General features: G+C 41.6%; 2 protein-coding genes across 2 annotated transcripts; one reads left to right on the top strand and one right to left on the bottom strand.

Moving 5' to 3' along the window:
* Window positions 1-516: 516 nt before the first annotated feature.
* SLC10A6 (solute carrier family 10 member 6) lies at window positions 517-27,304 on the bottom strand. The gene is made up of 6 exons (XM_032145249.2): window positions 26,659-27,304; window positions 10,363-10,481; window positions 8,858-8,946; window positions 5,183-5,358; window positions 2,625-2,782; window positions 517-1,106 (listed from the first exon to the last, which is right to left on the bottom strand). Exons 1-6 carry the CDS (start codon window positions 27,033-27,035, stop codon window positions 892-894), a joined length of 1,134 nt encoding a protein of 377 aa, XP_032001140.1. The 5' UTR covers window positions 27,036-27,304; the 3' UTR covers window positions 517-891.
* Window positions 18,441-19,319, top strand: LOC116462650 (large ribosomal subunit protein eL8-like). Its single transcript, XM_032753835.2, has one exon. It carries the CDS (start codon window positions 18,453-18,455, stop codon window positions 19,251-19,253), a length of 801 nt encoding a protein of 266 aa, XP_032609726.1. The 5' UTR covers window positions 18,441-18,452; the 3' UTR covers window positions 19,254-19,319.
* Window positions 27,305-27,637: the final 333 nt, after the last annotated feature.

Genomic DNA, 27,637 nt, shown 5'->3' with positions numbered 1-27,637 from the left:
AGTGAAAATACAGGGCATTCCATTTTTAACCTTATGTGTGTTTTAAATTCTTTCCAAGCTTGTGTTACATCTATAATCAAAAAAGATTTTCAATTTCTTAAAAATAATAATCATTTGAGAAAACTGCCCCATTTATTATAAGAGCTATTTGTTCTCCTCTCAGTGCACCTGAGGACCTGCCCAGAGCCAAGAAGTCACATAGGTCTGTGTCACCCTGCAGTATGAGGTGACATCTCCTCTACTCAGAGTTCTAACCCTTATTCAATTAAAATCCACAACATGGCTGGGCGCGGTGCCTCATGCCTGTAATCCCAGCACTTTGGGAGGCTGAGGCAGGCAGATCACTTGAGACCAGGAGTTCGAAACCAGACTGGCCAACATGGTGAAACCCCATCTCTACTAACATACAAAATATTAGCCGGGCGTGGTGGCACACACCTGTAGTCCCAGCTACTTGGGAGGCTGAGGCAGGGGAATCACTTGAACCCAGGAGGCAGAGGTTGCGGTGAGCCAAGATTGTGCCACTGAACTCCAGCCTGGGCAACAGAGCAAGACTCTGTCTCAAAAAAAAAAAAAATCCACAACATAAGGATAAGTTCCCCTAATGAAGGATTTTACCTACTGCCAGGTACTATTTGCTGCATGGGAAGACAAGGACATACAAGGCAGCTCATTGATACGTTATGTTAACCCCCAGAAGAAACTCCCTGAAATGGGAATCTCCAAAGGTGATCCCATCACAATTCACAATCCACATGAAAATATAAATATTCTAACATTGAACACTTAAATATTCACACTGGCCGTACCAACAAGATTCATGTGTCAGCTGCACGCTGTCTTTACTGGCCACTGAAAAAGAAGGGGGCCAGTCCAGCCAGCAAGTCCCTGCTATTCACATGAAGTGATGTGGCCAACTAGCTCGAGAGCCCTGTGGCAATCCATAGGCCCTGATGGCCCAGGAGTGATGGCACCTTCTTCATTCACCTCCAAGAAAGCATTGGTCTCTTTGGAAGAAGTCGATTTCCTCGTATGGCAGACTTCTGTACAACCTGAGTTCTTTTTTCCATGTTTGTTCTTCAATCTCCTCTTGTATGTCTGATATGCTAGGTGTTAAAACATACAAGTATTAACAATCACTTTAACAAAGAGTCTAATTTGGTGACACTGTACACTTGTCAATCCGTCAGGTGTTTGTTTGGGTGGCATCATATATGTATAAACACCCAGGAAAAAGAAGGGCGGGGGGGGGTGGAGAAAGAAAGCTATGGTACAGAAGGATTCGGTGTATCAGAATGGCTCTTTTGTCTGGATGAACCATTTGTGATTGAAGCTCATTCATCAGGCTGCTGACAGCTCACACACTCTTATATTCATTCATTCATTCATTCACTCATTCAGTTAGTCAGTCAGCTGGCAAATACTGCGAGTGCTTACTAGGAGTAGGACACTCTCCTGGGTTCGGGGCTAGAGCTGGGAATGAGCCAGAAATGATGCTTCCTTCAGTCTCTCCATGAGAAGGAAAGAAAACTTGGGTCTGAGACCAAGAGTTTGACTCTAATAGGATTTCTCTTATCTGTTGGGGAAATTAAGCCCCAGGTATTCCTTATATTGTTATATTGATTGTTATATCTGTAATCAGTATATAATAATAACAATCAGCAATCAGTATATAATCAGTTCTATCAGTAATCATTGAGTCTTAGTCAGACCCAATTCCCTAACAACAGTAAAAATTTACCATGGCCCAAGATTAAAATATATATGTGTATGTAAACATATATATATTTTTTTCTTTTTCAATTTTTAGATTCATGTGCATGTTTGTTTCCTGGGTATATTGTGTGATGCTGAAGTTTGGGAAACAAATGATCTTATCACCCAGGTAGTGAGTGCAGTACCCAACAGTTTGTTTTTCAACCTTCGCCCCCTCCCTCCCTCTTCTAGTAGTCCCCAGTGTCTATTATTGCCATCTTTATGTCCATGAGCACCCAATGTTTAGCTCTCACTTATAAGTGAGGTATTTGGTTTTCTGTTCTTGCATTATATATATTTTTAAATTTATCCTCTGAGAACAAACATAATAAAAGACTCCAAAGTAATGTATATTTGGCTGCAATCACATGTGCATACACATATATTTCAATATTTGTATATGTGTAATATTTCATATTTGAAAAACATTTCACAGCCATTCAGCACAAGTCTTAGTCAGAGAAACATTGAAATAACTTGGCATTTGGGAGACCTCAAGGCTTTTAATGAGACCTAACAAATCAACGCTTAAGTGCAGCAAATGTCACTTTGGAGCTCAATCATTGCTCATAGAGATTTTGTCTTAACAAGTTACAAAGTCTAAATTCTGATAGTGGATTCACTTTTGTGAAGTATATGTGTCTATAATTATAAGCTCATTTTCAGATGGCTTTTTATATTTTTCTGTGAAACTCCCACTTGTGTGCCAAACTATCCTGTCTATGCGCCTTATCATCCCCAGAAATGTCAGGCTTTCAAAAAGTGTATCACAGGGGCAGAACATGCAAGTTTGGATTGAAAAAAAAGTCGGTAAGTTGGGGTGAACAATTTCCCATCAGTTATTTCCTACCCAACGCATGTTCACCCACCTGCAACAATAAGAAATCCATCTATCAGCTGGAAGAGTCCATAGGCCAGTGGGAAACTCAACATCTGGACCAAGTGCTCAGCAGTGAAAGATAACTGGAGCATGGTGATGCACATCTGAATATTCTGAGCTCCAGCTTCTAAGGAAATTGTCCTGCACCTACCGAAAAGAAAATGTTTCAAGAGTAACGCACTAGCAATAAGAACTATTCTAATATTTTCTCATATGCATCATAACAATTAGAAGCTATGACCTCAGGCCACTGAAAATGTGTACTCATTCCATAGTTATTTGCTGAGTGCCTACTCTGCGGGTGGTCTTCTGAGAGGCACGGTGGAGTGAGGCTTTGCAAACCCTGCCCTAGGCATCTGAGTAAAAAGACAAGATAAACACACAGGAGAGGTTCAGCAACAACACAAGACAAAGTATGGCCAAAGGCCACGCAGATGTAGAAATTTAGAAAATAGCAGAAGGGGTGAGAGAAGGCTTCACAAAGGAGTGGGATTAAAGGATGGAAAAAAATAGAAGAAGCTTTTAATGAGGGGAAAATATTATAAAAATTAAAGTTCCCCTGGTGTGAGTGTGGCCTGTTCAGTAGGCATTGCATATACTGTAAGCCAATCTGCAGAGGAGAGGACCGGAGGAGACGAGAATGGAAGGTTGAGTTAGAGATATGATGCAGGACGTGGTGGCTCATGCCTGGAATCCCAGCACTGAGAGGCAGAAGCGGGAAGATTGCTTGAGCCAGGAATTCAAGACCACCCTGGGCAACAGAGTAAGACCCTGTCTCTACAAAAAGAAAAACATATATATATATTTGAAAGACATATGAAACAATATAAACTAACCAACACTTAAAAACAAATAAACAAGGCCAGGCACAGTGGCTCACGCCTGTAATCTCAGCACTTTGGGAGACCAAGGTGGGTGGACCACCTGAGGTCAGGAGTTCGAGACCAGCCTGGCCAACATGGTGAAACCCTGTCCCTACCAAAAATACAAAAATCAGCCTGGCGTGGTGGCACACGCTCCTGTAATCCAAGCTACTTGGGAGGCTGAGGCATGAGAATCACTTGAACCCAGAAGGCAGAGGTTGCACTCCAGCCTGGGCAACAGAGGTCTCAATAAATAAATAAATAAATAAATAAACACAAAAACCCTAAATAAAGACCAAATACCTAAAATGATTGTCTTTGGTGAAAGAGTTTGGTAATAATTTTTCTTTTTGCTTTCTACTTTTCTATATTTTATTGGTTTTCTGGTTGCATAAAATGAAGTAAACCTCATTTGAAAAGACAAAGGAGGGAATAGAGGGAAGACCTGGGCAGGATATTGAGGGCTGAGTTAAGCAGTTTCACGTCCCCAATTTATAAAGGGGGCCTGCAGGGTTTTATACGTGGAAGTCAGGAGATAAAAGAGGTGTTTCAGAAAACAAACAAGCACCTATGTGCAAGCTGGACTGGAATGGGGAGGTAACAAGGGTGTGTGATGAGGGGGTGAAAATGCTGTCAACAGTACAGGGCAAGCTCTGTGTTCATACTTTATTTCTACTTATTCTGTTGCTCGCTACACTTGCCTCAAACCACCCTCACTTCTTTCACACTTTTGTCAAAAACTTGATATGATTAAGCTACAAAGCTGGAACTCAACACCTGCACCATTCATGAGCCAAATTTCAGTCCTGGCCTTTGTCAGGCTATCAGGTATGAAAAAGATGGGATTGTGGACTCCATCTTGCTATAGGAGTACTTTCTGTCCAGAGCCAATTGCATTTCAACCACTCAACAGACTGTGTTCCTAATTGTTAAATTTGGAAACAAACCCAGGTCCAAATCCTAACTCCACAATTTTCTAGCTCTATGAACTTGGTCAAGTCACTTAATTTCTCTGAAGGGTCTGCTCATCAGTAGAATGAGGGTAATGATAGGATCTACTTCTCAAGTTTGTAGTAAGAAGTAAATGAGATAGATGGGGTAAAGCTTTGCCAGGCGCTTAGTACAACCCTAAATGTTCCTCAAGTGGATTGGAAGTAGCATAAAGCCAATTAAAAATTCCCAACTTCCACCTTTGGAATTCAACTGCATAGTTTACTCTTCTTTTAATAATTTTTTTCTGCTTTTAAAAGTAGTACATACTTATTGAAAAGCTTCAAAAATATACCAAGGAAATACTAAAGAACTAAAATTATCCTTAATCTCGCTACTCAAAATTAAACATTGTTACCATATGGTGTATTTCTTCCAGTATTTTTTGATGCAAAGAATTCTTTTTGCTTTCTTCTACAAAGTGGGAATCAAATATATGTCATTTTCTATTCTTTTTTAACTTAAATTTATCTCTTCCTATCAATTTGGCCTTTGCTTTAATTTACACAAAGAATTACCACAATATTTTCCATGAATTGCCATGAATGATTCTCTTATATGCTTAGTTATCCTGTCCATTCCACTATGTAAGTCAAAACTCTTCATGTCTCCTGACACAGGCAGCAAAGCCTATCGGTGGCAGTGTGTTAAATTTACCTTCCTCAAAAAAAGTTTATGGATAGTTTAACTATACCTTTGCCAAGACTGGTGGGTAAAAAGTGCCAGCAGAAAACCCGTGACATGGCCAATCAAAGGAAAGATGAAACTGATGGTCAGAAGGGTGATGTCTGAATTCCAAGATCCTTTCGCCAGGACCACACCAGCAACTGCGACCACCAGAAGGAGGACCCCACCAACAATGGCCCCAATCTGAAGCAAACAATAAAATAAGTGCATATAAACTCAGGGTTTTTTGCTCTATGATACAAAGTCCATCAAGGTTGTAAAATGCTTGGGATCTAGAAATTTTAGAACAAAGAAGGGACTTAGAGATGACTGAATACAATTTCATTTTGTAGAGGAGAAATCTGAGTTCCAAAGTGGTCAAGTAACTTGCCTATGCTAGAAATTGGTGGAGTCTGACACAAATTTAAGTCTTGTTTTAGCATATCTACCTTTCTCTTCAAGTAGAAGATTTTGCCAAAAAGATTGGGTAGTAGAGTTCTATTGTGGGTAGAACAAAAGTGTAAAATGAATGGGATCTGACAACGAGCTTCCAACACCCTGCACACACCTCTATGACCCTCTGCTTGTGACCTCCAGTCTGACGTCTGCCCTGCCTGACCATCTGCCTCCCCTCCCACCTCCCCTTCAACTACCAGCAGCTGCCTGCTGCTTTGATCTCTGTCCTTCTCCCCTCCAAATAAAATTTACCCATTCTTCATTGGACAATCTCAGCTAATACTCACGATTACATGAGAAATACTGACGGAGACCTCTATCCTCTCCCAAATGGATACTGTCTCTTACTTTTGTTGTTTAACAAGAACAGAAACAAAAAGCCAACAATGACAGAATTTTGAATAGTTTTGAGTTTTAGATAAAATAGGAAGGAAGCATGGCCTAGGGTATTTTGGGAAAATCAGGATCTTGGCAAGCTCCTTTTCATATCATGTAGACAGTAAACTGTGTACCTAGTTACGGTGTCAACCTTTATTTGAAATGATTCAGGATGTGAAGGAGGGTGGTCGTAGGAAACTAGAGAAGACAACAAACAAACAGAATGACCTAATATGCCATAAATGTGTTATGGGGGTCATTTTTACTGTTCAAATACACAGACAGACTAGACCCTTGCCTAAGAAAAAGATGCTAAGACAAGAAAGCCTCTTGGCCAGGCATGGTGGCTCATGTCTGTAATCCCAGAACTTTGGGAGGCCGAGGTGGGTGGATTACCTGAGGTCAGGAGTTCAAGACCATCCCGGCCAACATGGCAAAATCCTGTCTCTACTAAAAAAATACAAAAATTAGCCAGGCATGGTGACACATGCCTGTAATCCCAGCTATTCAAGAGGCTGAGGCAGGAGAATTACTTGAACCCGGGAGGTGGACGTTGCAGTGAGCCAAGATTGCGCCACTGCACTCCAGCCTGGGTGACAGAGCAAGCCTCCGTTTAAAAAAAAAAAATGAAAGAAAGAAAGCCTCTGAATGTAACATCCCCTCTTCTTCTCTCTACCAAAGATTTCATAGTTTAAAATCCACCAAGAGCAAATGAGGAACACTTAAGTTTGTTCAGAAAATGTGTCAGATCTAAAATTAAAATGGAACTAAGAACGGGGAATGAAGATATACTAAAATAATGATTACATTAGCCTACTTTTTTTTTTTTTTTTACTAAGGTAGTCTAGAATATTTATGCATATCATTAAATGTTTTGCCATAAATCCTATGAAATACCCAAAAGAGTTTTAAATCTGCTCTTTATAGGAAATAAAACTGACATGTAAAAAAATGTATCTGGTTTCTCCATTGACACTGATGGACTGATAGAGGAGCTGGAAACTCCAAAACCATTATTTTTGTTGTTGTTGTTGTTGTTAAATGCCCTTTTAAGAAAAATAATCAAAGACAGAGTACTTGAAAAGCAAGAAGTTTCCATGATCATTTCCCTCCTCTTGTTTTGTAAACAAAATCATAACTACCACATTGGAAATTTTCTCCTACTGAAATAACAATAATAAATGTGGAAAACGGGCCAGGCACAGTGGCTCATGCCTGCAATCCCAACACTTTGGGAGGCCAAGGCAGGAGGATCTCTTGAGGCCAGGAGTTGCAAACCAGCCTGGGCAACAGAGCAAGACCCCGTCTCTAAAAAAAACTTCTTTTTATTAGCAGGGCAGGATGGTGCATGCCTGTAGTGCTAGCTACCTCAGAGCCTGAGATGGGAGCATCATTTGAGCCTAGGAGATCAAGGTTGCAGTGAGCAATGATTGTGTCATTGCACTCTGGCCTGAGTGACAGAGTGAGACCCTATCTCAAAAACTTAATTAATTTTTAAAAATAAATGTGGAAAAGATGGGACTTTATTCCATGAGTACAGCTAAAAAAGGAGAGTGAAAATCAAGTGTGCACTATTGATGTTAAAGTCATCCATATGCAATACAAATGTACTATAGTAAGCCATCCTCCAGCTCTCTGTGCCCAGCTGATTTTCTGCTTGGCAAGCCCTCTCCTCTCATTCTCCATCACACTGAAGGAATGGTGGGAATTGTTTGGCCTTGTGCCTAACTGGGAAAACAGTGTCCATTAGCACAGGCATATAGAGTGGCAATGCTCTGTGAGGTAGAGCCAAACGGCAAAAGCTTAAACCAAGCCAAATCATAAACCACAAAACAAAATTAACTGAGATGTACTACCTGAAACTCTAAATAACCTCAAATGTTAATTTCTTTATAAATGTAAAATATAACTGAAACATTTTTTAAATATTCATGAAAGCCACACATATTACAACCTTCTATCTGCTAAAGTGATACATAATCAGAAAAAAAATGGAAAGCACCCTAGGAGACACACATCATTGTTAAGAATGCCTCCTCTTTATGTTTTGCTGTTTTGTTTCAGTTTTTAGAGATGGGGTCTCACTCTGTGATCCAGGCTCAAGTGCAATGGCACAATCATGGCTCACTATAGCCTCGACCTCCTGGCCTCAAGCAATCCTCCCACCTCAGCCTGCCAAAGTTCTGGGATTACAGATGTGAGCCACTGCACCTGGCCTCTTGAATTATTTTTAAAAGCCGTTTAACAAAGACATTTGCTTGTTTCTCCAGCAGACAAAGGGCAAGACTGCAAAGACAAGAGGAGGTAGAAAGTTCTAGTCACGATCATTCCATAGCTAGACTCCTCAGTGCTTTCTGGATGATTTCATTTAAACGGTCTTATTCATGTAGTCAGCAGCCCTTGCTCATGTGTACAAACGACAGCTTTGGCAGTGCCCCCAGGAATGCTTCTGCAAGACAGCCCTTCCTCCTACTCTTCCAAGAATCCAGCCATATTACTAAACACTGGGGCTCCCTTTCATGCTCACTTGAACAGCTTCTGCCTCAAGAGCACCTGTGTGAAGCCTTTGCATGGATGGGCCTGGACTCTTCTGTCCACACACAGGCTTTAGCTTTCCTGACACTAAATTAATAGTTGCTATTTTCCAGGGCGTCATAAGCCTCAGGGTACAGAACTATGGGAGTGGCAGACCAAGACTTACAGGGTGGAGGAAATATGATCGCTGGATCCAAAACCGCAGGATGTGTAAGGAGAATTTCTGGGTGTGGGGCTGTACTCGACAAGCTCACTTGTCCCAGCCACTGCTCACTTCTGTCTTTCAGGCCCCTGAGTCTGAGGATGTGCCAACAGTGGCCATGAAGTTGCTCACCTTGAGAATGATTTTGGATTGTTTTGGCCATCTGTAATTCACATAGACACCAAAGGCCACAGGAACGGTCAGGCACACAAGGGTAATTCCTAAAGAGAAGAAAAATCCATCAGAGGGTTTTCCCTCTCACCCTGACTGCACAGTACTTCCCAACAACTTCTATTTCAATTAGGTAACAGCTTTAAACTGACATTTTCCCATGTCACTTCCCGAATCTGGATAAATGCCTACAATATTGGCTCCAAAGTTATATAAGCTGCTCATAACATTTTGCATCTTGTGAGTGCCTTTCAGAACATATTATCAAAGCAGAATATATTAAATAACTTACTGATCAGAAAAAAAATTGCACATAAAATCATGGTTTCTAAATTAAGGTTTCCCTCAAACTTTACAGATTCAGTGGGCTCCCGCTATTGTGAGGAAGTGGGTTCATTCATGGTTTTGACTATGGGCCATGGGTTCTAAGCCCTCAAGGTGTTTACCTGAGACACCAGATTGACACTGAGAGTCTTAAGAATCATAGTGTTGGCTAGGCACGGTGGCTCACGCCTGTAATCCTAGCACTTTGGGAGGCCAAGTTGGGCGGATTGCCTGAGCTCAGGAGTTTGAGACCAGCCTGGGCAACATGGTGAAACCCTGTCTCTACTAAAATACAAAAAAAATTAGCCGGGTGTGGTGGCGTGCACCTGTAGTCCCAGCTACTCGGGAGGCTGAGGCAGGAGAAGGCAGAAGTTGCAGTGAGCCAAGATCGCACCACTGCACTCCAGCCTGAGTGACAGAGCAAAACTCTGTCTCAAAAAAAAAAAAAAAAAAAAAATCGTAATGCCTATCACTTCTCCAAAAACTGACCATACTAGCAAAGGTAGATCATTTCACCACATTTCTCTTCTAAGCTTGGTAAACCCACAGAGATCTTTAGGAAAATGGCAGACTTTAATGAGAAATAATATTCTGAAGAGGAGATAATGAAAGAGATATGGGTGTGACTGTGACACGTAGATGAGTTTTCATAATCAGTAAGAATTATTTACACTCAACCTCCAAGAAAAAGTCAAGGTTCGCAGGCAATGTGAAAGGTGAAGTCACAGGAAGGTCTAATTAGAACCACTAAATCCAGTTAAACCTTGGAGCATAAAGAGTCCAATTGCTTTATAGTCTAATTATATAAGGGTTTGATTCTTGCTTTTTCAAAGTAAATTATCTGGCTTTCTTTTTTTTTCAAAAATGCACTCTTACAGGGGTGAAAGTTTGCACTTTGTAGTCAGATTCCTGGGTTAGAACTCCAGTTCTGTACTTACTGGCTACATAATCTTGATCAAGTTTGAAGCCTGAAGACCTAGGAGATTGAACTGGTAACAGAATCTATACTGTAGGGTTCTTTAAGGTATTAAATTAAGTACTACAAAAAAAATCCCTGCATAAAGAGTTATGTAATTAAGAACAGCTATTATTAGCGTCATCACCATTACTGTTAGTCCTCCATTTCCCAGGCCCATACAGACCTATGTTCTGATAAGGAACGGTGAGATTCTGCTGAAGACTCCAGGACCAGGTGTAGAGATAAATGCAGAGTGGCATCATTCCCAGGGCAGCCACGGTGGAACAGGTTGTCATACTGATGCTGAAAGTAAAATTAATACAATGCTTAGGAGGGAGCATTGGACATGAAGAATTTAGTCTTTACCAAAAGCAACTCCTAGGACACAATTTCCTAGAGATTACACGGACTAAGCTCCTTGGAGTTCATTTCTCTCCTATTATTTAACAAAAGATGGCTACATTTGTGGTCTACAAAGAGATTTCCAGTAGTTCTTGTCATCCATCAATTACCTCGTATCTATTTTACTATCTACTTGCCTTAAAATTCTTCTTGGCACTGTAGAATTATTTTCTTATCTAGTTCTTTTTTTGTTGAAGTATAATCCACAAGCCATAAAATTCATCATTTTAAATTATACAATACAGCAGTTTTTAGTATAGTCACAACATTAGGCAATAATAGCACCATTTCCAGGATAGTTTCATCACCCCAGAAAGAAACCGCATCCCCATTAGCAGTCACTCCCCAATCCCCCCTTTCCCTAGCCCTTAGCAAGCACAAATCCACTTTCTGTCTTTATAGGATTACCTGTTCTGGACATTTCATATCAACAGAATCATACATGTAGCCTTTTTTCTGTATCTAGCTTCTTTCCATTAGCATAACATTTTCAATGTTTGATAATAGTTTGGCTGTTTGTCCTCTCCAACTCTCATGTTGAAATTTGATTCCCAACGTTGGAGGCGAGGGCAAGTGGGAAATGTTGGGTTACAGGGGCAGATCTCTCATGAACAGGTTGGTGCCATTCTCGTGGGATTCACTGGGTTCTCACTCAGTTCTTTGAGCTCTAGTTGTTAAAAAGAGTCTGACACCTCCCTCCCCTCTCTTACCATGTGATGCCTGCTCCTCTTCCACTTCCACCGTGGGTGGGGTCTTCATGAGGCCCTCACCAGATGCAGATGCTGGCACTTTGCTTCTTGTGTACAGCCTGCAGACCCACAAGCCAAATAAACCTGTTTTATTTAGAAATTACCTACCCTCAGGTATTCTTTCATGGCAACACCAATGGGCTAAGACAAGGTTTATCCGTGTTTTAATATATATCAGAGCTTCATTCTTTTTATGTCTTTATTCTATTAATATAGTGTATCACATTGATTTTATTGAATCAACCTTGCATTTTGAAATAAATCATATTTGGTCATGGTGTATAATCCTTTTTTTATGTTGCTAGATTAAATGTGATAGTATTTTTTATTGAAAATTTTTGCATGCATATTCATAAGAAATATTGATCTGCAGTTTTCTTGTGATATCTAGTTTTGGTACCAAGGGGATTGGAAGTGTACTAGGCTATTTGCATGGCCATAAAGAAATATCTGAGGCTGGGTAATTTATAAAGGAGGTTCACAGGTCTGCAGGCTGTATAAGGATGGTTCCAGCATCTGCTCCTGGTGAGGAGCTCAGTAAGTTCACATCACTGCAGAAGGCAAAGGGGAAGGGGGAGCAGGCATCTCACATGGTCAGAGGGGGAGCAAGGGAGAGTGAGAAAGGGGAGGTCCCAGACTTTTAAACAACCAGATCTCATGTGAACTAACTAAACAAGAACTCACTTATCACCAAGGAGATGGCATTAACCATTCATGAGAGATCCACCCCATGATCCAATAGCCTCCCACCAGGCCCCACCTCCAATACTGGAATCACATTTCAACATGAGATGTGGAGAGGACAAACACCCAAACCATATCAGCAAGTTAGAATGCCACAAAGCTGACTAAACGCCTGCCTAGTATGAAGTGTTAATAAATCTGTCAGGAAGAAGTCACCCAAACACCACATGCCATAAGCTCCCCATTGGATAGGGCAGTGACCCCCACAATTGCTGACCTGCAGACAGAGCAAGTTGGTTAGGGCAAGGGAGGGTACAGAACCACAGAGAAAGGGAATTGATGTGAGATGCTAGACTGAATTAAGAATTCTGTTCTAATCCTGAGATCGTGTGATCATATGATTAGAAGCTGGGATTGGGCCAAGCATGGTGGCTCATACCTGTAATCCCAGCACTTTGGGAGGCCAAGGCAGGCAGATCACCTGAGGTCAGGAGTTTGAGACCAGCCTGGCCAATATGGTGAAACCCCATTAGTGGGTGTGGTGGCAGGCCTGTAACTCAGTATTGGAGGTGAGACAGAGAATCATTGAACCAAAGAGCCTGGCAAAAAAGAAAGAAAGAAAGAAAGAGAAAGAAAGAAAGGTAGGTTTGAGATTGAAGTAGAGTGATGAGTTAGAGTACAAAGTAAGATTTCTAGGCTTCAAAATGATGGTGTGATATACAAAAAAGCTGAGTCGCTTAGCACCAATTTGAGGGGTTGTGTTAAGTAAGGTGATAGTGGGACATCCAGTCTTCAGTGAACAAACCTGGAAAGATTTCTAAAGACAATTAGTCTGTTTATCTGTGTCATTACTGAGGTTGTCTCTGGCCACCTTGGAAAGTGAAATGTGGGTACGGGAGCCGGATGAACCAAACCAAAACCAACAGCCATGCTACATAGCTTTACCAGGAAAACAACTGAGACCATCAGAAGGAAGTTGTGGTCTTTGTTCAACAAATCCAGAATGATTTCTACTGGAAAACTGGTTTGTTTATCTCTGTTATTATTGAGGTTGTTTCTAAGTAAAAAGGCTAACACATTTTAAGCACAGTGGATCTTAAGAACTTTTAAGTACCTAATGTCTGTGGTGGAAGGGGAAGAGTACTTGGTTTGAAGTCCTTAAAAACTGTGTATCGTGATTAACTGCTATGGTCTGAATGTGTCCTCCAAAATTCATAGGTTGGAAATCAAATCCCTAAGACAACAATATTGAGAGGTGGAGCTTTCTGGGAGGTGTTTAGGTCATGATGAATCCACCTTCATGAATGAATTAACGCCATTTTAAGAGGACTCCACCAAGGAAGTTTATTCCTTTTTGCCCTTCTCTCTTCTACCATGTGAGAAGCAAGAAGGCCCTCACCAGACAATAGATGCCAGCACCTTGATCTTAGACTTCCCAGCCTCCAGAATGTAAGGGAATAATTTCTCTTCTCTATACGTTACCCAGTCTCAGGTATCCTGTATAGCAGCACAAAATGGACTAAGACAATTACTATACTGTTATTGCATTATATGAACTAAGTTACTGCTTCCTATATTTGTAATTTGCTGCATTTTTTGGTTTTGTTTTGTTTTTTGTTTTTTGAAACATCACCCAGGCTGGACTGCAGTGGTACAATCTCGGCTCACTGCAACCTCCGCCTCCTGGGTTCAAGTGATTCTTCTGCCTCGGCCTCCTGAGTAGCTGGGATTACAGGCGCCCGCCACCACACCCAAGTAATTTTTGTATTTTTAGTAGAGACAGGGTTTCACCATGTTGGCCAGGCTGTCTCGAACTCCTGACCTCAGGTGACCCACCCACCTCGGCCTCCTAAAGTGTGTGAGCCACCACGCCCGGCCGTAATATACTGTGTTTTTGTATTTTCCATATATATTTGTAGTCTACATTTGTTATTTAGGGAAAAGCACTTAGTTACAGTAACTGATAGTTAATATTTTATATATTGTAAAGCCTCCTTTGCTGTAAACCAGGGAGAGGAAGAAGAGCCCATGGTGCATGTAGAGAAGGAAGGAAGGAAGGAAGGAAAAGGAAGGAAGGAAGGAAGGAAGGAAGGAAAGAAGGCAGGCAGGCAGGCAGGCTGGCTGGGATTTGAGAAGCAAGTAAGCAAAACATCATCTTGTACACCATAAATATATATAATTTAACTTGTCAATTAAAAATAAAATTTAAAAAATAAGTCAGTGGAGAGCTGGGAGGTTATCATTTCATGAAAGCTAAGAAAAGAAAGCTCCCAAATGAAGGCTAAATGCCAATAAAAATCAGGGAGGATGAGAACTGAAGAAATAGATTTAGTACCATTCAACCTTACCCCACTTTTTGGTGCCTTCCATCCCAAATCTATTCTTTCCATCTCAGTCTCACTCCCAAACCCCAAGCTAAGGCTGTATTTTGTACCTACCTAAGTGATAGAACCAGTGAAAGAATGCATTAGTAAAATTAGGGGAAAGAAAATAAATGGAAAGAAGATACCCATCAGACCAGTCAAATATTTTATCTTTCAATTTGCTGGAAAAAATTACACAATCCGTTTAAGCATGTACAAACTGTTTATAGACACTGTGCTCATTCTGTGTTCAAGGCACAAATGACTGACAGACTGAGAAGCAGACTGCCCTCCTGCTCTACAAAGGAGAGGGAGGAGGCCCTTCATACGTCAAGGTCTTCTGCATAGACAGCGAGGGTCCTTCAGCACTTTATTGGGTCTACAAGTCATCTGTCACTCTTCCTCCCAATATATATCACCATTGCTTCCATCCAATTACCCTGTCTATAAAATAATACGTCTATGACTACTTTAACATTTTCTGCCAGAAGAATGTTCATACTCTTGACAAAGCAGCATCTGTTTTACTTCAGTGATACTAAAAAGATTCCCTCTGTGCTCTCACTCATTGCTGGTAAAAATGGTACACCACAGAGGGTGTCTGGCAGTATCTAGGAAAATTAGCGATCCTGCTTCTAGGATTCTGAATCCATGGCCCTCTGGACACAGTTTTATTGACATTGGCTCATGAATTATACACACGCTGTATACCCTACACAAGTGCTTATGTACCTGTCTATCTGTGCCAGAGTGAGCGGCATGAGAGCCAGGTCCTATTTTCCTCTCCATCTCTAGGACCTGGCATAGTCTCATGCTGCAACACATTGGAAGAGCTCATTAAATACTTACTGAATAAATGTATGAATCAAAGAATGAACCAATGTCAACACACTGGTGCTATGGAAATATTCTGTCTCCCTCATATGTCATGTATCTCCAGGTGAACATTGTTAAAAATCTTACTGAAATGACCCCTTTATACTTAGTTCAAATGGTAAACAGCCCCATAGCAATCCGGAAAAAGAAACTTTCTATAAAATTATGCTCTTCCAGCAGGACATGGTGGCTCACGCCTGTAATCCAAGCACTTTGGGAGGCCAAGGCATGCAGATTACCTGAGGTCAGGAGTTCGAGACCAGCTTGGCCAACATGGTGAAACCCCGTCTCTACTAAAAATACAAAAATTAGCCGAGCGTGGCGGCACACGCCTGTAATGCCAGCTACTTGGGAGGCTGAGGCACGAGAATTGCTTGAGCCTGGGAGATGGAGGTTGCAGTGAGCCGAGATCGTGCCACTGCACTCCAGCCTGGGTGACAGAGCGAGACTTTGTCTCAAAAAAAAAAAAAAAAAAATTATGCTCTTCCAGGACAAAAGCAAGTAAAATTTTAAGAAGCAAATATTTAGCTGATTTGTGCTCCTTTCAGAAATCCAGACTTAGATAACTTGCAAGTATTTGTGTATATCCTTCTGCTCTTTTATTTTTCTTTTAAGCAGTCCATTTATTTCATGATTGTTTGTTAAATCAATAGGACTTTTTTTCTTTCATTACTTTTTCTTTTTAAAGGAACCAGACCAGGTGCAGTGCCTCATGCTTGTAATTCCAGCAATTTGGGAGCCTGAATTGGGAGGATTGCTTGAGACCAGGAGTTTAACAGCAGCCTGAGCAACATAGAGAGACCCTAGTCTCTACAAAAAAAAAAAGTACAAAAATTAGCTGAATGTGGTGGTACACACCTGTAGTCCCAGCTACTCAGGAAGCTGAGGCAGGAGGATGGCTTGAGCTCAGGAGTTTGAGGCTGCAGTGAGCTATGCTCACATCACAACACTCCAGCTTTGGGGGAACAGAAGGAGGCCCTGTCTCTAAACATAAAAAAAGGAACCTTATAATATACTTTACTCTGCAACTTGGTTGCTTTTATTCCCACTTCATCTATCACAGACATCCTCTCAGACCACTACATTTAAACTTTTCTTTTAAAGAACTGCAAAATATGCCATAATCTAAATATGCCATAATTTTTTCAATCACTTCATTAATAATAGGTCAGTTGCTTTTAGTTTTTTGCCATTATAAATAATGTTATAATAAACACTCTCATACATACTTCACTTGAAATGATTCTTTTCTTTCTGTGAATTCCCCAAGGTGGAACTGCTATGTAAAAGTCTGTGTTTTTTGTTTTAATATATACTTTCAGATTACTTTCCAAAAAGATTGCTACATTTCACAATCTTGCCTACTCCGGATGTGAACAGTCCCTTCTAATTGTCACGCCAGCATTGAAAAATTGATCTCACTCTTTTTTTTTTTTTTTTAGATGGAGTTTCACTCTGTCACCCAGGCTGGAGTGCAGTGGCCTGATCTTGACTCACTGCAAGCTCCGCCTCCCAGGTTCAAGCAATTCTCTCTGCCCCAACCTCCGGAGTAGGTGGGATTACAGGCACCCCCCACCACACCCGGCTAATTTTTTTTTTTTTTTAATTTTTAGTAGAGACGGGGTTTTAACATGTTGTCCAAGCTGGTCTCAAACTCCGGACCTCAGGTGATCCACCCACCTTGGCCTCCCAAAGTGTTGGGATTACAGGCGTGAGCCACCACACCCAGCCGGCACTCTGGATTCTATCAGGTTGTGCTTTCTTTCATGTCAAGTGGCTTCTTCTGTGTCCTCCTCTCTAAACAATCTTGCTTGTCAGACTTCTTCTTCTCAACTTGTAGGAGTTCTTTTAAAATTAGGGCTCATATTACCATGAATAATACAAGTATTTTTCCCAAGCATGGTGTATATCTTTGACTTTGCTTATGACTTGCCATAATTAACATTTATATAGTCAGAGCTGTTTTATAAATGGCTTCTGAGTTTCTTATCTTAAAGACCTACCCTGATCCGAGGGCATTCAAATATTGTCTTCTACTTTTTACTTTTATACTTATATTTTCAACTCACTTAAAATTTATATTTTGCATGGTAACAGGTATAAGACTAATCTATTTTTTCTATTAATATATTGAGATGCAAGTGTGTCAATATAATCTACTAAAATAAACCGTTTTGCGCTATACTGAAGTGTCACCTTTATCATATATTAAATGTCCAAGTGTATACAAAATATTTTCTGGAAATTCTATTCTAGCTCATTGATAAATAACTTTCTTTCTTCCTGAACAAACACTAGACTAATTACAGTGTTCTCATATATGGTAGGGCAAATACCTCCACATAAATTTCCCTTTTCAAACTTGTCTTAGCAGTTCTTGCATATATTTTATTCCATATGAAACCCAAAATTATTTTATCTTATTAAGAATGCTTACTTTAAGCAAAGACTTCTTCCTGACTAGTGGGCAATTTAAAAGAAAAAAAGCAGTTTGCCACAGCTCTCAAACCTCTGTATCCACAAAGAGGATGTTTAGAAAGTTTTTTCCAAATTCTTAGTCTATGATAGTGGTGCTACATTCCTTGACTCTCCATATTACCAAGTCCTGAATGGAATTCCATATTACATCACTTTACTCTTGAACTTCTGGAGAACCAGCACAACATTTCTCTACTGAATGGCTTTGGCTCAAACAGCAGAAAGGTAAGATTCATGATTATGGGAAAACAAAGTGAGATTTATATCAGACTGATTCTATATCCTTGATTACCTATGTGATTGCTTCTATCTTTATACAATTTTTAAGCCTATGGTGATCATGATATTGGTCAAGGATGGCAAGAGGTGATCCTGGTGCTCTGCCAACTGTTACAAATACCAGCAAAGCTGGAAAAGCACACAGTGAATGCCTGTGAGTACAGTGGAAAGTCACGCCTTGTATTTTCAGCCATGAAATTCCAACGTAGCATAAACAGAGGATGTGGCTAAGTAAATCTCTTGACTTTCCATGTATAGGAAAATTTTTGGCAAAATCTAACTTCAGTATAACAAGATTCCACTTGCATTAAGAAGAATAGCATCATCATCTCCAAACTATTACAGAAAATAATGAGACAGATTCAGCAAGTCTAGACAAACAGGTAAGTCTTGAACACTCCCTTAAAGCAGGGAAATTACGCTCTCTCCTCCTGCCGCCCAAGATGCCGAAAGGAAAGAAGGCCAAGGGAAAGAAGGTGGCTCCGGCCCCTGCTGTCGTGAAGAAGCAGGAGGCTAAGAAAGTGGCGAATCCCCTGTTTGAGAAAAGGCCTAAGAATTTTGGCATTGGACAGGACATCCGGCCCAAAAGAGACCTCACCCGCTTTGTGAAATGGCCCCACTGTGTCAGGTTGCAGCGGCAGAGAGCCATCCTCTATAAGCGGCTGAAAGTGCCTCCTGCAATTAACCAGTTCACCCAGGCCCTGGACCGCCAAACAGCTACGCAGCTACTTAAGCTGGCCCACAAGTACAGACCAGAGACACAGCAAGAGAAGAAGCAGAGACTGTTGGCCCGGGCCAAGAAGAAAACTGCTGGCAAAGGGGACGTCCCCATGAAGAGACCACCTGTCCTTCGAGCAGGAATTAACACTGTCACCACGTTGGTGGAGAACAAGAAAGCTCAGCTGGTGGTGACTGCACACGACGTGGATTCCATTGAGCTGGTTGTCTTCTCGCCTGCCCTGTGTCGTAAAATGGGGGTCGCTTACTGCATTATCAAGGGGAAGGCAAGACTGGGACGTCTAGTCCACAGGAAGACCTGCACCACTGTCGCCTTCACACAGGTGAACTTGGAAGACAAAGGCGCTTTGGCTAAGCTGGTGGAAGCTATCAGGACCAATTACAATGACAGATATGATGAGATCCGCCGTCACTGGGGCGGCAATGTCCTGGGTCCTAAGTCTGTGGCTCGTATCGCCAAGCTCGAAAAGGCAAAGGCTAAAGAACTTGCCACTAAACTGGGTTAAATGTATGCTGTTGAGTTTTCTGTACATAAAAATAATTAAAATACAAATTTTCCTTCAAAAAAAAAAGCAGGGAAATTACATATATACACATTACATTAAAATGCAGTGTCAATAACATTTTGCAATTGGAGATTAAGTTATTCATACATTGTTTTCATTTCAAAAATCCCATAAAATCAGGAACTCTGACTCTCAAAACTATGAAAGTATACACTTGCTTTCCGACTGAAAGAAATAAAAAATTATCCAGCTAACCACACGGAGTGAGCTGTAAGATCATACCAACAGATTTGACCCTAGAATAGAGCTCAAGGCCTGATTTTCCATCCCTCAATATAAATGTTACCCTTGTCTGCTGACTTCCAATAATAACGAGCATTTATTGAGCACTATGTGCTATGTCTCATGCTTTTATATACATTTTCTCTTTTCATCTACATAATAACTCTATGTGTGGGTATTATTTTCATTGTATAGATAAGGAAACTGAAGTACATAGAGACATGGAAGCTTGCATGAAGTCTCATGGATTCAGTCTCAGTTCTGTCTCCAAAGCCTTAAATGCAAAGGATCTTCAGTTTTCCACCAAGACATGTCAGATAGACCTGAACAATTCGAAGTTCTATTTCCAGGTTCTCTACTGAAGGACAAAGAACTTCTTTAAAGTTCAAAGGTCAAAGTTGGCCACTGAGCTTCACAGGCTCCACCACCACCAGTGGTCAGAATCCTTTGTCTGCAGCTGAGGACATAAATACATCCATAGGGAAGAATGGACCTCTTATATATATCAAAAGTTTTCAAATAAAGATAGTGGGAGGCCAGGCGTAGTGGCCCACACCTGTAATCGCAGCACTTTGGAAGCCCTAGGTGGGAGGATTGCTTGAGCCCAGGAGTTCAAGACCAGCCTAGGCAACATAGTGAGACCTTGTCTCTGTAATACAAAATAAAAAATTAGCTGGGTATGATGGCCCACGCCTATAGTCCCAGCTGCGCTGCTCAGGAGGCTGAGGTGAGAGGATCACTTGGCCCCAGAAGGCCAAGACTTCAGTGAGCCATGATTGTATCACTGCACTCCAGCCTGATGACAGAGTCTAAGACCCTGTCTCAAAAAAAAAAAAAAAAAAGAAAAGACAAGACAAGACAGTGGGAGCTGTCCTGATCCTGAGTTGCATGAATAAATGGACACCTCTTTTCTTTCTTTCCTTCTTTCTTTCTTTCTCTCTCTCTCTCTCTTTCTTTATTTCTTTTTTAGATGGAGTCTCACTCTGTCGCTTGCCCAGGCTGGACTGCAGTGGTGTGATCTCGGCTCACAGCAACCTCTGCCTCCTGGGTCCAAGCATTTCTCCTGCCTCAGTCTCCTGAGTAGCTGGGATTACAGGCATGCATCACCACACCTGGCTAATTTTGTATTTTTAGTAGAGATGGGGTTTCGCCATGTTGGCCAGGCTGGTCTCGAACTCCTGACCTCAAGTGATCTGCCCACCTCAGCCTCCCAAAGGGCTGGGATTACAGGTGTGAGCCACCGCACCTGGTCTGGACCTCTTTTGAGGGTTGTTTTTGTAATACACACAGGCAATCAGAAACTGTCATTCACTCATTCACTCATGTTTACCAAGTGCCTACCACTACCAGGCTGGTACTGTGCACGCAAAGATGAACAAGCCTTCCAGGAGCTTACAGACATAGTAGGTGAGGCAGACAAGTAGCCCAGCTATTGCAATGCTTTCCAACAGATGATAAGGGAGAGTTACATAATTCGGATTATGGGGACAGACAAGAGAAACATCTCTGGGCAGTAGTTTCAGGAGAAACTAAGGTAGAGGAAGGGGGACATTTGGACTTCATATTTTGCTTTGCTTTTCCTATAGTCACGAAATACTTAATATTTAACCTCAGATCCACTCCTAAGCATACACTCAAGGGAAATGAAAGCTGAGACTCAACAGCATTATTCACAATTGCCAAAAAGTGGAAACAATTCAATTGTCCATTGATGGATGAATAGATAAAACATGACACATATATATTATGATATATCATTATATATAGGGTTAGGGTTAGGCATACAGCTCCTTGAGCAGAGACTAAAACACAGACCCTAGGACATGATGTTCTTTTGCCTGCCTTATATAATAATAATAATAGTTCATATCACATTTTATGCCAAGTGAGATTCTAAGCACTTTAGAAATATTAACTCATTCAATCCTCTCAACAGCTCATGATGTAGGAACGCTTCTCATTTTAGAAGTGAGGAAACTGGCCGGGCGTGGTGGCTCACACCTGTAATCCCAGCACTTTGGGAGGCCGAGGCGGGCGGATCAAGAGGTCCGGAGATCAAGACCATCCTGGCTAACATGGTGAAACCTCGTCTCTACTAAAAATACAAAAAATTAGCCAGGCATGGTGGCGGGCGCCTATAGTCCCAGCTACTCAGGAGGCTGAGGCAGGAGAATGGTGTGAACCCGGGAGGCAGAGCTTGCAGTGAGCTGAGATCACACCACTGCACTCCAGCCTGGGCAACAGAGCGAGACTCCGTCTCAAAAAAAATCAAAATAAAAATAAAAAAATAGAAGTGAGGAAACTGAAGCATAGGAAATGTGCATAATCTGCCGAGATGATCCAGTCAGTAAGTGATGCGTCTGCTTGCTGTTTCCAGAACACTTAACTACTACACCGTACTGCCAGATCTTAATTTTCATGTCCTACCCTCAAAGGTAGGAATTCTGTCCATCTCTAGTAGGATATATTGGGGAAAAAAAATGCCCCCTATTCTTCACCGCTCCCTTATCCATGTCCGCTGTAATGTGACTTGGAAGCTCAGCCCATCAAGAGGCAAAATCGACTTTCCTAATCCATGAAGCTGGACTGGCCTTGCAATCTGCATTGGCCAATGGAATGTGGTGGAAGGATGAGGGTCTGGTTTAAAGCCAACACTTCAAAAGACCTTTTCTGCTTTGCCTTTCTGAGAACCCTGCTGCTGCCATGTAATCAGGTCTAGGCCAGTCTACTAGAAAATGAGAGATTATGTAGTAAGAGAGCCCAGTTGTCCAGGTTGAAGCCACCTGCATTAGTCCATTTTCTTTTTTTTTTTTTTGAGACGGAGTCTCGTGCTTTCACCCAGGCTGGAGTGCAGTGGCGCGATCTCGGCTCACTGCAAGCTCTGCCTCCTGGGTTCACGCCATTTTCCTGCCTCAGCCTCTCGGAGTAGCTGGGACTACAGGCGCCCGCCACCACGCCCGGCTAATTTTTTGTATTTTTGGTAGAGACGGGGTTTCACCGTGGTCTCGATCTCCTGACCTCGTGACCCGCCCGCCTCGGCCTCCCAAAGTGCTGGGATTACAAGCGTGAGCCACTGCGCCCGGCTGATTAGTCCATTTTCACACTGCTGTAAAGAAATACTCAAGACTGCGTAATTTATAAAGGAAAGGGATTTGATTGACTCACAGTTGCACATGGTTGGGGAGGCCTCAGGAAACTCACAAACAGGGCAGAAGGTGAAGGGGAAGCAAGGACCTTCTTCACAAGGCAGCAGGAGAGAGAAGAACAAAGGAGGAACTTCCAAACACTTATAAAACCATCACTCACTATCATGAGAACAGCATGGAGGAAATCAACCCCATGATCCAATCACCTCCCTCCCTTGACACTTGGGGATTACAGGCCCCTCCCTCGACACATGGGAATTACAATTCGAGATGAGAATTGGGTGGGGACACAGAGCCAAACCATATCACCACCCAAGACCAGTCTACATTTAACCAACCCCAAATATGTAAAAGAACCCAGCCATGATCAGACAAACTCGGCCCAGAGGCAGGATAATTTTTAAGGCTCTTCATACGTATCAGCCAACTGCTTTCTAGGATAGTTATAAGGAAGAACAACATCATGACTGGAGGAGACAGAATAAGGTCAGTTGGCACTGGAGACTGTGGGAACAACATGGGCAAAAGAAAGCTGGAAGAGTGTGAGATATGCTCAGAGAACTATGAGCAGCCCATTTTGACTAAAAACCATTGTTCTTAAGGGGGCTAGTGGAATAAAAGAACCTGGAGAAGTAAAGTAGACTGGCTTAGTAGTTTCTACCAATTTAGTAGGTGTTGAGAAGCCTTTGTATGTATAACATGTTCATTTTCTCCTCACAGTACCATGCGGGTAATGTTATGATTTCCAGTTACAGAGAAGAGGCCCAAGGTCAGGATTTGAATATAGGCAATCTGGTATCAGAGCCTGCCTTATCCACTTACTGCAAAGCCGTAATGGAGAGACTTAAAGGTGCAGAGAACAGCATTTTCATTGTTGTGAAAATACAATTAGCCAAAAAAGAAATTGTGAGGGCCTGACCTGAGGACGTGTTAGTGGAGACCAACAGGAAGCAAGAACTGTGAGCAACACAGCAAGAGGAAGGGCTACAGGGCTTGGCAGTGGATTGAGTGGCCATGGTGAGAATGAGGGTAGTCACAGGGCAAGGCTAAGATGACAAGCCCAGGCAACTGCAAGAGGATGGGTGTCGTCAATCATCTCATTTGCAGAACGCACAAACCGGTTCAAACCAATGGATTCTGAATGCCTGTGTGGGGTGAACACATGGAGAACTGCAAGTGCACTGCATGAAGCAGGAGTGAAGGCATGAGAAACGTGCTCAGGGTCATCTGCAGGGAGCTAAATCTCCACTTCCTCGTGTGTCAAATGAAGATGCTGTGCTAACCACTCTTGGATTTTATCCAGCATTAACAGCAGATAAAACTCCTATCAATGACGATCCACTGAGTTTTGCTTAAAACTGATTTTTTGTTGGTATTCAATTATGAAGAAATGTAATTACTTAGATATTGTTTCACACCATACTGGATTTTCACCTATTTGGGTTTCTACTGAAAATTGATTTTATTACTTTTGTACCTATAAGCTTCTAAAAATCTAATATTTAGTTTTTGCTTGCTTTTTTAGTTTTGTTGGTAAGACTCAAAATCAAAATTTAGAAAGAAGAGGAAAAGTAGCTAATATTTATTGCACAACTACTATGTGCCTGGCACCCTGAATACACACACACACACACACACACACAAATATATATTTCCTCCATAAAATATAGTCTTGTGTCAGCCAGGCACCGTGGCTCAAGCCTGTAATCCCAGCACTTTGGGAGGCCGAGATGAGAGGATCACCCGAGGTCAGGAGTTTGAGAACAGCCTGGCCAACATGGCAAAACCCCATCTCTACTAAAAATACAAAAATTAGCCAGGCATGGTGGCGGGTACCTGTATTCCCAGCTACTCGGGAGGCTGAGGCAGGAGAATCGCTTGAACCCAGGAGGTAGAGGTTGCAGTGAGCCAAGATCGCACCATTGCACTCCAGCCTGGGCGACGAGAGTGAAACTCCACCCCAAACTATTATCTATATGTGTGTGTATGTGTGTGAGTGTGTGTAAATATATATACATATATATATACAGTCTTATGAGAAATAGGTAAATTTAACCCCATTTTGCCAATGATGAGATAAGGCTTATATAGGTTAAATAATTTGAACAAAGTTAAAGGTGAATTAAAGATAGAGTTGGCAAAAGAAAGTAAAAGTAGCTTTATCTTTCATAGGTTTCCTATTCATTGGTGTTTTTATGACAACATTGACTAATAAGAGATTAAGGTAATAAATGTTCTCTTTCCCAGAACACAAGTGTTTGAGAACACTGAAGATTTATGCTGCTACTCAAAACAGAAGATCTAGTTGTGTTGCTAAATGCCATGGGGGAAATGTGCCTAAACTGCAGACTGATGTAAAACAGATGTGAATTCAAATCTGAGTTCTGCCATACTGGTTTGTAGCATTTGGCAAGCTACTTAACCAATCTGAATCACAATTTTCTCAGCTGTAAAATTCAGAACAATAAACGGCCATTTACAAGGTTATTATGAGCCCCAAGAAGAAAATAAGCATGAAAGCATCTATCCCATGCCTATAGGGTACTTAATAAATATTAGTTTCCTTTTTCTTTCCAGAAACTTTTAGGTCCTGGAATTTATCTCTGATTTATAAACTTCATGCAAAGAATATCTATCATTTCCCAGTCAAATAATCAACTTTACTGAATTTGAATTAGCAATGTATATTAGTGGCTTTTACCATTAAGGTAAAACACAAAAGCAATGTATGTTAGTGGCTTTGTATATTAGTGGCTTTTACCATTAAAGTAAAATACAAAATTCATCAAGTTATTTTTTTTTCAAATTTCTCATAAGTGGGTAAACAAAAACACTGCCATAGGAAAGTTAGTTCCTATTCTGCATGGTATGAGCCCATTAAAATTTATAAATGAAATATGGTCCATACACTAAACATTCAGCACATGCGGGAAACTGGAAACCCATACCTGCAGCTGACTCTCACTGATGTCAACTCCCAGCTCAGTCATTACCTCTGATTCATTCATTCATGGTAATGTAAATCTCAACTAAATGACATACACATGAAATACTTAAATTTACAAGCAGTTCTTCCCCAGGGCAGGAGGTGAAACGGTATGTTCATAAGTAAGCAAAGAGTCTCGAGAGACCATTGTTTTTAGCTCTTTTTCCAGTGCTGATCCCTCTACTCTTTCCTCAAATGCTTTTTTTTTCCCCCATCAAAACATGTAATCTAGAAAAGCATGTGACTAATTCATCCTCATTAAAGTGTAAATAAGGGACAAGGCTTAATGTCTCCCAGAGGTATTTATCTACACCATAATTGGGAATAAGGTCACTGGCTTAAAGGGAAGGAATGCGAATCTAGTGATGATGTTAACCATCTGCAAAGCAACAAGAAAGAACAATTTTAGTCCTGAGAGCCTTAGCATTGCTCCTGAAGTCAAATCAACAGGCCATCTCAGCACTTAAAGCTGGATATGGCCACCAGACACCCCTAAAGCTCCTTTATCCAGTCCTCTGAAGTGCTTCTTTCCTAAAGTAGGTGCTCAGGCATCACTGACTAGAGCTACGGGAGTCTCATTCTGACTATGCCATTGACACAACCACAATGGCTGCTACCAAACCACAATCGTTAGCTTCTTGGGATTCTTGGCTTAAGTCCTGGGAGTTGCTAAAGAGGCCAGTGTAGGTAAGAATGAGCTCAAGCTTAGGAAGGGCCACTGGGTGAGGTGCAGACCTGCCTCCACTATCACACAGGAAACACATCCCACTGCTCAGAACAGTAGCCAATAAAACAAATGATGATCAGCAAAGTAACTTTTGAGCACTGAAAGGAAAGCCCACCCATGGCTCTACAAGTCTCTGTGATATCTGTAACATTTCCCACTAGAATCTCTACCAAAAGATTGGAAGAGTGTTTAACACAAGAGTTCCAGTTATTCCCCCCAGGCAGGATAAGAGACAGACTGCTGAGCTTCCCTGGGGTTACTTACCTGAGATCCATATCTCCGTCAACCCAGAAGGTGAAAATGTTAGAGATGGTGCCCCCCGGGCAGCAGCCCATGATGAGAACAGCAATAGCTTGGACTGGCTTCAGAGAAAAGCTGATGGCCAGGAGATAAGCTGTAAAAGGCATGAGCCCAAATTGGCAGAGCAGTCCCACAGCAATGCCCCAGGGTCTCCTGACGTGCGACCACAGCTTCCGGATCTCCACGGAGCATCCCAAAGAGAACATGAGCAGCCCCATCATCACAGTGGACACCACTGTGAAAACGAGCTCTAGGTTTCCATGTACCTCCAGTCCCACTGGCAGCTCCTCCTCTGAACTGTTGGCAGGGCAGGCTGAGCTGCTGGAACAATTGGCTCTCATCTCCTCATTTCCTTAAGGCAGCATTACAAATGAACATCGGCAACAATGGCCGGGCAGGTCTATCCTGCCACATTTTGTAATAGTGCAACGAAGTCACACGTGGAGAATCATTCCAATAACTGTTGGCCAGCAAGGTGATTCATCCTAATCTGATCAATTTTTTCACAAGTGGCATTATAAAAGTAATTATCACGGGCATGAAACATATAATAAACTGCGGTAAGTAAGGCTTTCCACTTCTGTTCTTACTCACCACTGAATATGTATGTGAAATGAGACAAACAAACTTGTTGTCAAGTGGAGTGACCGGGCTATGTCGTCAGCATCACATTGTGTCCCAGGAAAGTAGGGTGGATGCCAAGAAATAATTTCTCCAAATTCAGTTGGGATTTCAAAGAGCCAGGATGCACAGACAGAAAGGCTAACTCCGGAAAAAACAACAAAGCCAAAGCCACACCTCCTAGTATTAGCAAACCGTGTCTGTTGGAAATATTAGAGCAAAAAACAAAAAAACAAAAAAACGCCGGTGGAGGAAATGTCAGGAGGGACTATGAATTATTTCAAGGGAGCTTCAGAATTTGTCTCATTTTTCTTCTATTTCT

Source organism: Hylobates moloch, unplaced genomic scaffold (genome assembly GCF_009828535.3).
Source record: "Hylobates moloch isolate HMO894 unplaced genomic scaffold, HMol_V3 SCAFFOLD_2, whole genome shotgun sequence".
In the NCBI taxonomy this organism is placed as follows: domain Eukaryota; kingdom Metazoa; phylum Chordata; class Mammalia; order Primates; family Hylobatidae; genus Hylobates; species Hylobates moloch.
The sequence above is the reverse complement of the archived record's forward strand: the minus strand, read 5'-3'. Positions and strand labels throughout refer to the sequence as shown.

Bases quoted from the DNA above. Each gene is read 5' to 3' on its own strand.
- SLC10A6 (XM_032145249.2), bottom strand. From the start codon at position 27,035: ATGAGAGCCAATTGTTCCAGCAGCTCAGCCTGCCCTGCCAACAGTTCA. The intron at 10,482-26,658 runs GTAAGTAACCCC...TTTTACTTTCAG, and splicing joins GACGGAGATATGGATCTCAG to CATCAGTATGACAACCTGTT. The intron at 5,359-8,857 runs GTGAGCAACTTC...TGTTTGCTTCAG, and splicing joins AATCCAAAATCATTCTCAAG to ATTGGGGCCATTGTTGGTGG.
- LOC116462650 (XM_032753835.2), top strand. From the start codon at position 18,453: ATGCCGAAAGGAAAGAAGGCCAAGGGAAAGAAGGTGGCTCCGGCCCCT.